Genomic DNA, 11,167 nt, shown 5'->3' on the forward strand with positions numbered 1-11,167 from the left:
ATAATGGATTATCTTGCCACACTTGGGATTATGGTTGCTCACTGTTGTTTCAAGCGTTGCTCACCGACTTTGTGTGAACGCTCAGACCCGTGGAAAATTACAGGGAACATTGGTTAACACACAGAATTAAATACAAATAGAATGATTTAGATTGTTGCGACTCACATAACTAGTTTTTCAAGTCTTTGTTCCTCGCTCCATCGTTATTATTTTTTAATGTTTTTATAACAGATTTAATTATCTATTTTTTATTTAACATCAATCAATATATATTTTTATTTTTAGATTTTATTTTGTTCAGGAAAAAAATAGACTGCTTATCGCCGAGCCGCTGCGAAGTCAATTGGGTTTTGTGACCACTGCTATAAATTAAACGCCATCTTTTTTTTTTTTTAACTGCTTGTCCAAATATGGTCATGAACTCCTCAGGTAGGTTTTTGTCTCCGCCCCACAGATCACGTGACATTCACCTGAACTTCCGCCTTTTAAAAGCTTTGCGCAAACGGTTTGGGCCCCTTTTTTTCTCGCGTTAGCTAGACACTAAAGGTAAGTCACTTTGTTTATGCCACCACTCCTAAAAGCAAACGTTTTGTCTCCTTATCGTTAAATTTTAGACAAGTTAACGATACTGCTCGGCGTTAATGAGTAACTTTACCCGGAAGTGGGTCCATTGGTGGGGAAAGGTGATCCCGGGTAATGTTCAGTAATTCGTGTCAAGTATTTTTGGGTGTGGGCCATCGTGACAGGACCGTGAACGCACCTTTTATTTAAAATGAACTACTTCACTTTTTAAAAGTAGTTTTTACTTCAAATATTCCCATCTGTTCGATATCACGAAAACAGTGTTCTCTTTGAAAGTCTGAAAATACGTTGACCTGCAGTTGAATAGACTACATTTGATGTCGGTGTGTGTGTGGTTACACGCGGTACTTAAAAAAAAAAAAAGGTAAATTAATAAGATTCATCAATTACCACCTAAATTACTGATATGAACACCATTAGGCATGACTCATTAAAATGTAACCGGTCACATCAATTGAGAAGAGTCACATCATTGCGGGTAAAGCGACTGACGTCACAAAATGGACGCAACAGCCATTTTGACAGTACCATGGTGCGTTCAATGAACATGGGGAATTCAACTTACGAACCGACACGATAGGACAGGCATTAGCAACCCAAAATGTTGAAAGAGCCATGTTTGGAACTGGAAAACGTAAAGCTTTATACGAAAAGCAACACATACTGTGTAGATCAGAGATCCCCAACCTTTTTCAAGCCTGGAACTACTTTTTGTTACTAATTCAGTATTAATTTTACCTCAGAAAAGTGATGGGTCCCGGGGACTCGCATGCTCAAAAATCTGAGGGATCTATGGGTCCCCAAAATTTAGTGTGCTCAATGCCCTTACTGTCGTATTTTCCCTTACAAAATACAGAAAAAAAATCTTCAAACATGTTTATTTATGTAGTTTAACATGTTATATTGTAAGTGTTTCCTTATATCATATATATATTAATGAACATTTTGTTGTTTGACATTGAGTTGCTCGACATGAATGAGGTTTAGTATAAGAAAAATTCTAAAATTAAGTCGCTTGGACGTTCACTGTAGAAGGAAAAAATACATGCAAATATAATTAAGTGAATCAAAGCAAGTGAGCTGTTTGAGAGCCGGCACTTTAATGAGTTGAGCCGAAAAAGCCGGTTCTCTAAAAAGAGACGGACTTTCACTACACAACTCTAACTCGAAATCGGCGTGCAGACAAAAACTCGAACCGAGAGACCAAAACAACAATGGCGGATCTGCCTAACGAAAAGTTAGGAGTGCGGTAAATTTTTGCCAAAAGACGATGACAATTTCGTGTCAAAAAAGTTGCGTTCCGGGGACGGACGTTGATTTGACACGATGCGTCCCCAGCAAAAATTATGCGTCTAGGACGCAGAGACGCGGGCAAACGAGAACGCAGCTAATTAGAGCAGAGGGCGCTCAGATCTGTATGCATTTCTTAATAACAAGTTATCACATTTTTACTCTATTGTTACTTTGCTATTACCTGGTTAATTATTGGAAGTAGGGCTAAACAGTCAAACACTAATAAAAAAATATTTTTACTGGAAAATAACAATCGCCCAGCACCGGTGATTTATTTTCACAACAGGTCTGTGGCATCTCAGCTGTACTTAGAGGGCACCACGTTGGAGACCCCTGGTATAGACTCAAAATTGTCATATTTGTTATGGAAACCATATAATTTTCAATTATCAAATATTGAAAAGCGCAAAGAAGCCAATACAAACCGTCAGACGATTGCTTCTGACCCCAGCAGTAGGGCATTGGGAATCGGCATATACACGCGAAAATTAACCCGTTCTCCAGACCAAAGCCTAAGTCTTCTGCACATTTTATTTCACTGTTTACCATTTGATGGTTTGATCAAATGTTTGAAATAATAATTCCAGAGCCGGTTTTCCTTATCACTATTAGTATACCACTTAAAATATGCCTTCCTCCCTCAGTTACTGAAGTTTGTTGAGGCTAATTTTGACCGTAAGTTCTGTCCTAAATAATGATTTCAAAACAAGGTGCAAGCAGAGGTCTTAAGTAAAATAGTCACAAAATACTGCAAACAATAAGGATATTTTCGTTTTTACCTTGGTGTGCGGATTGCACTGAGCGAGAGAGAGAAGCGAGTGCCTTGTGCGACCCTAATCAAGAATAAATGTACCTTTCTCGAATTTGTCCAAGGAAATTATTGTGCAGTTTAAAACAAAGATATTAGACTATTTTCATCCCTTTTTTAAAAAGCTAAATTGACCAGCAAAACCAAAATGACTAAGTACAGTAGTCAAGTCATGTTTATTAGTATTGTACCGTATATACTTGCATATATGCCTAAATTGCATATAAGTACCTTTATTAAACTGCTTTAAAATAACCACATACTAAAAGAAATTTAAAACCTAATAAAGTATTTACAAAACACTGATAATTAAACTATGTAGTTCATAAAAATTAATGTTGTGGGCAGCCTACAATACTGTTTTTCGTAGGAAGTAACGTTTCAATTTATTAGATAATTTTAGGGATTGTGATCTCGTGGAATTTCTAAAAACTCCGTTATTACCTATATTTTATGTTGGTAATGTCTGTACTCTCTGTAGAGACCTTTGAGACTTCTTGTAATTAAGGGCTTAACAAATAAACATGACTTGACTTATTCTATTTTCAAATTAATTCATTAATCCCTAAAATAGAAAATAATACATTTAATAGCTTAACGCAAATATGATAGAATTGTCTTTGTCGTAAAAAACGTAGTATACATTATTTACGAGATTAGATCTCACACTCAAGGATAATAATTTAATAAAAGAATTAGAATAAGTCTATGAATGAATATTGAATAATATTAGCAATAACTTGCAATTTTCACAGTATTTGCACAATCTGTTATTTCCTGACAATTTTTATTTTATTGTTTTAGGCATTTAAGGGAAAAGGATGTATTATTTGAGCACTAAGTGTCGCTGTAAGGTGTGGTGCAACTGAAAACGAGTGCTAAAAAGCACAAGGAAGAACAAACTAGAGATTCGGTGACCAAAATGCACTATTTTGCTTTTTGCCCAGCCTTTTTGAGATTTTTGGGCAATTAAGTCAGTTCATTTTATGTATGTTAATGCTTCTATCTTGACCTACAAGTATTTAACAGATGCATGTTTATATGAGAAGAAAAACTACACGAACTATTAAAGATGATTTTATTACCTGATAAACAAACTTTTTACTAGTTGGCGTTAAATACACACTGACCCTTTAAGAAAATAGTACTTCAGTGTATCAAGTTTAACATTGATTTATATGATTTAAAATCTGCCTTTTCAGCTTTGGTCTTTATCTATTTTTCAAGCCATTTCTTTATGGGTGGTTGTAGCATGTTTGTATAGGTAAATAAAAGCTCATCTCATTAGCTGTACCGCTTATCCTCAGTAGGGTCGCGGGGGGCTGGAGCCCATCCCAGCAATCATCGGGCAGTGGGCAGGGGACACCCTGAACTGTTTGCCAGCCAATCGCAGGGCACACAGGGACAGACAACTCATTCGCTCATTCACACCTAGGGACAATTTGGACCGGCCAATTCACCTGAAATGGATGTCTTTGGAATGTGGGAGGAAACCGGAGTGCCCGGAGGAAACATACAAACTCCGCACAGAAAGTCTGGAGCTGGATTTGAACCCACGACAGGTTCCCATGACATGAACTGTGCCGCACAAGCGCTAACCACTGCGCCGCCGTGCTAAATAAAGCTTAAAATATTTTATGGAGGTGAGCCATTTTCTCACACTCTTAAGGCGCTTCTGTTGAATACGTTGAAACGACACCCATGTCAACGGTCACATACCACAGACTTCTGGGGGGGAAATGGTTAAATGGTTTGTATTCCGACTTTGTCATGACATCAGATTTTTGAGTGAGAAGACACGTAATGATTAGGAAAATTGCATGACGAGTCAAAAACTTCCCTGATTACCAGTAGAGTTGAAAATAGTCTTCAAGAAATACATTTTTAAAAAAGTATTTTTAAAAAAATGACTATTGCAAATTCGAGTTTTTGAAAAACACAATTTGAAATCCCTACATTAATCTGTATCACAGGCTAATGAGTGTACCGTTCGTTATAAAGCACTTTGAATTTGGAAACTTTGACCATACCTCTTGCTGTAATTAAAAGATAAGATGATTAGGTAGCAATTATTTGGTAGTGGTTAATGATGGGCTTAAATTGTATGTACAGTAATCCCTCGTTTATTGTGGGGTTCCAAGAAGAGGCAAAATATGTGAGGTAGAAATCTTTCATCTTTTTCATTTTTTTTCTTTACAATTCATATTTTCACAAATAACTTCTGTTCCATCAAATAAGTTTTGAGACTGTTAAGCCAATAAGAATGCAGAGCACAATGCAAATCTTAAGTAATAAAATCAGGAATGATACACCGCACTATATCAAAGTGAGTACTGTACCTCAGATAAAAAAGCAATGAAATAATCAGCAACATTGTCCAAAAGTAAGAATAAGGAAATAAAATATGATTATAAAAGGTTTGTATACATTTCACAATTTTTGTTTTACCATTCTAGTAGTTGGTAATAGAACATAGTAGCAAGTCATATGAATTATTTATACACATGTACCGGGGGGATTTTTTTTTGAAGAATTACCGATGAGTAAAAATAGAAGAATCCTGTTTCAACCCTTGAACCATTACAGTTAACAGGATTTGTCAATCAATATTTGCCGGGATTGAACTGTTCCAATTTGTCTCATCCCTGACCCATAGGCATTTTCCTGGGGAAACTTTCAGAGGCTCAGAAAACGAAAAAATAAGGCATTTGAATTTTGATTTGGGGCATATGATACGGGATTTGTTTTATGAATTCAGCTTTCCATTGTTTGTCTTCTGACTATGGAATTAAAGAAAGAATGAATGAATGAATGCAATTATGATTTTTATATCATCACAGAAATCGCATGTTATGGTTTTGCTTTGAATTGTAAAACATTCATTCTTTTATAACAGAGGAACAATCATGGCTGAACAGAGTTTTGAACAAGGTGAGGCTGGATCATCTAGCACATACCCTCAACAGGCCTCCGCTCTGAGGAAGAACGGCAATGTCATGCTTAAAGGGCGTCCTTGTAAGATCGTCGACATGTCCACCTCCAAAACTGGCAAGCACGGCCATGCCAAGGTATGGGAGCCAATCATAAACGATTGAGCTTTTCTGGACCTCCCAAATGCTCAACTATTCAGCCCCAACTGCACACATGATTCATTTTGTTTTTTCAAATGCATGTCTTTTCAGGTCCATCTTGTTGGCCTTGATATTTTCACTGGCAAGAAGTACGAAGATATTTGTCCATCCACTCACAACATGAATGTCCCCAATGTGAAGAGGATAGATTACCAGGTGAGAAGTGTTTGTAGAGTTGTTGTTTTTTCCTTTATAACCAAACTGTATTTGTTTTCTTGGAAAAAGTTATGAGGTAAAAAATAAATAAAAAAATCTGGGCATAATGTAGTTTGTCTTGGTCAAAAAAAAAAACATCCTGGGGCGGGTATTGCTAGAAAGCGGAATAAAGAAATCCAGGCTAACTAAATTAAGCGCAGCTTGATCTAGTCTGGACTGTGCATTTTGGCTCAATCGGTTGCACGTTTGCTGAGACAGCATAGAGACATGAGTATGTCTAGCCAGCTGTAGATCTTTGGGATAAATGTACATTTGCGGCATCCTCAAATAGACACCCAGGATTGATCTCGGAATCAGATCAGTTACAAATGCAATTTGACAAGCATTCCTAAAAGGCAATAGAATGCACAGCGGCAACACATTTGCTTTCTGAAAGACTAAATAAGTTGACTATAAAATGACTGTTGCTATTATACAGTCAACAGTCTAAATAAATGGCAAAACAACCTATTTGTGAAATTGTAATGCTGGCGAGTTAAAATACTGTACGTTTTATCGAGAAAGTGTAGAAATACTATAAAGCCCATTGATATTTTTTTTTCTATACAATTCACAGTAGAATTGCCAGATCCATCTCTAGGGATAATCTTAGCCTGTTTGTTACCCTGATCTGTAGCAGGCTAGTTGTCGAGTATAAATCACCATAGTAACTGAGCTGAGCTAATTTAACCTGCTTTAATGCAAACGACTTGAGGCTAAATTTAGCCAAGACAATAAAGACATGCCGCCTTAATCCATTATCTTGGTTCTGTGCAATTCCCCCCGAAATAAAGCCCACGAACAAAGATAACCGAAATAGATTTTGTTTGATTACATATACTGTGCTCAATCTCGATACACATCTGAATTTAAAACAAAAACATATTCCCAGGTGCCAACAAGCTTATTTTAAAACCTATTATTTCCCACCGTTTATGTAAGTCTTGAGTGCTACCACTCAATAAATTAATTTAAATGCAAAGAGAATGGGACAGACGGCATTGCTTTATTGCTCACTTGCTTAAACCTCACAAATGCAATATCAGAAAACATCCTACATTTTAAGGCATCTACATTTTAAACTTTTCAATCTTTCATTCTAAATTCCACAAACGGTGTGAATTCTCACTCTGCTGCAAATACTGTTTAAACGTGCATTCCCCCCCAGAAAGACCCCCCCCCCCTCCCTCGACAGTTAAAATTTTAATCTTGCCTAGTTTCTATGTCGGTGTCACACCTGCATTAGAATGTATGGTACAGGTTCTGGAACCTGCTGAACGGGTTCAGTCTTGGCCAATGAGTCTGCCTGACGGGCTCATTCTGGTCATTTTGCTTTCATGCAGTGGTGTGTGTAGCCCTAAGTCTTATTCATATGTAATATTCCTTTGCACTAAATCTCCTGCCCATATGAATGACACAAAAACGTACAACTTTTTCGGATTTTTACATGACGAGTTCCCGTTTCAAGCGCGTACGTGTGCATACATTCATCTAGGCCATAGATCTCGAAGACGGATTTTTGAGCCTGATGGACGACCAGGGCGCGATCAGGTCTGACCTCAAAACACCAGAAGGCGACCTGGGCAAAGAGATTGAGAAGAAAATTAAGGAAGGCACAAACTTTTATGTAAGTTTTAGCTTGATTATTTTCATGCTTGCATGATTTCAGTCTTGCATTTTTCTGAATATTGAGTCACGCTGCAGAGACAGGTTTTTTTTCACGCGTTTATTCTTTTTATTCAGGTGACTGTTTTGATGGCACTAGGTGAGGAGCAAGTAATTGCCACCAAGGTGCATACCAGTTAAGGTTAAGCAAGCCTTTCCCTGCATCACCTCAAGTGTGAACCTGGATTTCAGTTTTCCTATTGTAAAACCCTGCTACTAGGGCTCCAGTGACTGTGAGTCAATGAAGTTAGTATAACATTTCGCCCAAAGTTTGGTTTTACTATTATGTATTCAGAGCATTCATAGACTTTCCAGGTTTTGGACAAATTATTCATACATGAAAGAAGTAATTCAATTGCCATGTGGGACTGAATGTATTTTGGGGGAAAATGCTAACTAACCATTTTGAATATCCACTAAGATTGGTAAGAAAAATCCACGGAATTTGTTTTACACGCTGTTAGCATTTAGAATTATTGGAACAAACCAGCCCTGTGTATTTTTTCATGTGTATTTGGTTGCTGCTAACTTAATAACTTACAACAATTTGTTGTCGGGTCATAGTCCTCATTTAGAAAAAAAACGAAATTTTAACGAAAAAAAAAAACGTTTCAGCATGTGGTATGTTTCAATTATGTTAGGAAATGGGGTGTTGTGGGAACTATTGTATTTCAACTACTTCTGGGAGTGGGTGACATATTTGAGGTCATTTTAATGTTTTTGTATGTGGTTTTAGCTGTTTGTGTGTTTATTTTTGTTGGACAATGGCAGAATGTTTACGTTTACACGCCAAAAATCAATCGGGTAGAATGTGTTAATTCATTCCATAACCAACTGCTAATATTCTTGGTCCTGCCTCTCATGTTGGGTGTCAAACCGTTTTTCAAATGACAAACATTTTTTTTTGCTGTATGAATTTGTAAAGATTCATTTCACGTATGCAAGAGAATTCAATGAAGTGTTTAAATGTTTTTGTTGTTGTTGTCAAACATAATTTGAGGCAATAACCCAAGAGTTACTGGTTTTTGGTTTTCTTTGGAAAAACAAAAACAAACAAAAAAACCCTCCAGATGTTTAAGACCCTGAGTACTCGGGCTTTTGTACCTGTGCTAATACGATCTCGGAACTGTCTTTAGATATGAGTTTTTAGCAGAAAGTTGTAATGATATATTCCAAAGTGGACGAAATCATGCTGCTAAACCGCAACCTAGTTTTGTTTGCGTAGCAATACAGTACTTGTTACAAAAAACTAATGGAACCTATTTTATCGTTTTTAATGTCTGCATTGGTTAGGATAACTTATGGCTCACTACATGGTTTATTGTGCTTAATAATTACGATTAAGTAATACTATTTTCTTTTAAAGGGCTCTCCACTGGTGTAAGCCAGTAGCTTCCAGCTATCATACGATGGTGGATTTCAGCTAGCTTGCGAAATAACTGCACTCGGCCACAGGCTTGCTGCTAGCTTGTCATCCAACCTTCTAGAGCTGCTATTCTACAGCTAGCTAATTGGTTTGAACCAACCCCTACTTCGCAGCTAGCTTGTGAGCTAACTACCTTGCGGGGCTATCCTAATGTTAGTTGGCCCACAGGTTTGAGCGGGTAGTTAACTCGCAAGCGAGCTGGAGGCTGCCTTGAGATGCTATGAAACCTAAGGATGTGTTGGGTTTTAATGTAGCAAATGAAAGTTGCTCTGTAGAATACATTAATTTAATTTAATCAAAGCGACTTCGAACAAATCCGTGCTTCCACCCCGTTTTATTGGCTTTTGTGGGTGTTTCTAGAAAAGCACTTTTTACCCTATGATAATAAAAAAGTCTTAATTTGTCTTTTGTGACTGACAATTTCACACTTGGGTGGGGGGGATTAACTACCCTCACAGACTCAGGCATGTTTGGATGGAAAACCTCAATGCTTTGTTACATTTGTGTCCATTTTAATTTTGCATATTTTAGTACTTAATTTCAAATGTTAAAAGAAAGTCTGAATTCACTTTGTAGGGACCTGTTAGTTCATCACGTGTCTAATTTCTAAATGCATTTGGCAGCAGCCAGAAGAGCATTATGTTCTACCACTAGATGGCAGTTAGTTACTTGTCACGTACCAATTCTCGTGTTTTTTTTTCCCCTCCTGCAAGAAAGTGTATTTTTGCAGACCAACACTGGTCCAACTGTTACTTGCGGCAATTTGTGCACCTGATCTCCCGTTCACCTTTATGCTACCAAAAAGTGTGGAGAGACCAGAACTGTTTTTATGCAAATCACTTAGCGAGTTTTACCACTGATGCGTTGGGACCACAAGTCTTGCTTGAAAACTAGTTTGCAGTCTTTATCTTTTTGCTTTTTGTTTTGGGTACTTTTTTTATTTTATTTTTTATAAACCTGTTCTGTAACAATTCCAAATATCCAATATTTGTCTTTTATTTTCATGCTGTGTATTTGTTTGGACAATGTGTTCTTCCAATCTGTCATTGGTCTTGCAGGTTTTTGTCTGGAACTGTACCCAGTTTGGAAAGAAAGAATAAACTATTATTCTGAGGGAGAGAAAAAAATAAGCTCAACTATTTAAGTACTTTATGGTATGTAAATGATATTTGGCTTGAAAACTTTAAAGCCCTAGTGTATTAGTTTGTAATATATGACCACATGGTATTGTCTAATGCAATAAGCACAGAGTAGCAGTAAGATGCTTGACAGACTTGGTGACTTAGGGGTTTTATTATCTAAAGGAAATATAAAATGTTTGACCTACACTTATTAAAAAAAAAAAAAACATTGGTATGCTAGTTTGATTTTTTTTTTTTATCTTCCGCAGCCATGTCCCCCTAGTGGGAGGTGGCTAGTCATTTCTGACTCTTTTTGGGAGATTGATACAGAGGAGGGGATTCCCAGCCCCCTCGCTCATTTTGTACCCCTAGTAGGCCATAACAATTACACCCTGTCCCTTTAAGTGGTTGTTTAATAAAGGTCATTGTGGCTAAGAAAAGTGGAAGATGCCTGACTCTTGGATATATGTGACCATCATATGGCTACCTGGATGTTCCCCCATGGTTGTATGGAATCATTCTGCTGCGCTGTGCTCCTCTGAACTGTTTTTTGTTCGCATAAGGTGTCTTAAGTAAAAAAAACAGCTTTACACAAGCCCTTTGAGTCTACTCTAAATTTTGACTTGTTTTGTCAGTCCAATTTTGCCTCCTAGGGGCAGTGTTGCTCCATCATACAACAGACATTTAAAACGAGAGAAGAAAGTGACAATTGAAAAATAAAAACAATTTTTGATATCTGTTTAAAAAGTTTTTTTTTTCAATTGACTTGAGTATTTCCAGTTTTTGTTGATTAAAATTAATTTCTAAATTCAAAAGTACTGCCCCATCGATTATCAGAATAGGATGTTGTTGCGCCAGTAAAACGTTTTTAACATGTACAGTATATCGATGACCCCATTGCATATAATGTATGGATACAAATAATGTAGTTGTTGTTCTCCCTTCA

The 11,167-nt window shown here is 37.0% G+C and overlaps 1 protein-coding gene across 1 annotated transcript; it reads left to right on the top strand.

Moving 5' to 3' along the window:
* Positions 1-434: 434 nt before the first annotated feature.
* LOC148351917 (eukaryotic translation initiation factor 5A-1-like) lies at positions 435-10,818 on the top strand. Its single transcript, XM_088354356.1, has 5 exons — positions 435-546; positions 5,580-5,751; positions 5,866-5,970; positions 7,505-7,636; positions 7,753-10,818. Exons 2-5 carry the CDS (start codon positions 5,590-5,592, stop codon positions 7,813-7,815), a joined length of 462 nt encoding a protein of 153 aa, XP_088210482.1. The 5' UTR covers positions 435-546; positions 5,580-5,589; the 3' UTR covers positions 7,816-10,818.
* Positions 10,819-11,167: the final 349 nt, after the last annotated feature.

This window comes from Urocampus carinirostris, chromosome 15 (genome assembly GCF_059441175.1).
Source record: "Urocampus carinirostris isolate Australia breed hairy pipefish chromosome 15, RoL_Ucar_1.0, whole genome shotgun sequence".
In the NCBI taxonomy this organism is placed as follows: Eukaryota; Metazoa; Chordata; class Actinopteri; order Syngnathiformes; family Syngnathidae; genus Urocampus; species Urocampus carinirostris.

Excerpts from the sequence above, each read along its gene's own strand:
- LOC148351917 (XM_088354356.1), top strand. The coding sequence starts at position 5,590 with ATGGCTGAACAGAGTTTTGAACAAGGTGAGGCTGGATCATCTAGCACA. Across the intron at positions 5,752-5,865 it reads GCAAGCACGGCCATGCCAAG|GTCCATCTTGTTGGCCTTGA; the intron begins GTATGGGAGCCA and ends ATGTCTTTTCAG. Across the intron at positions 7,637-7,752 it reads AGGAAGGCACAAACTTTTAT|GTGACTGTTTTGATGGCACT; the intron begins GTAAGTTTTAGC and ends CTTTTTATTCAG.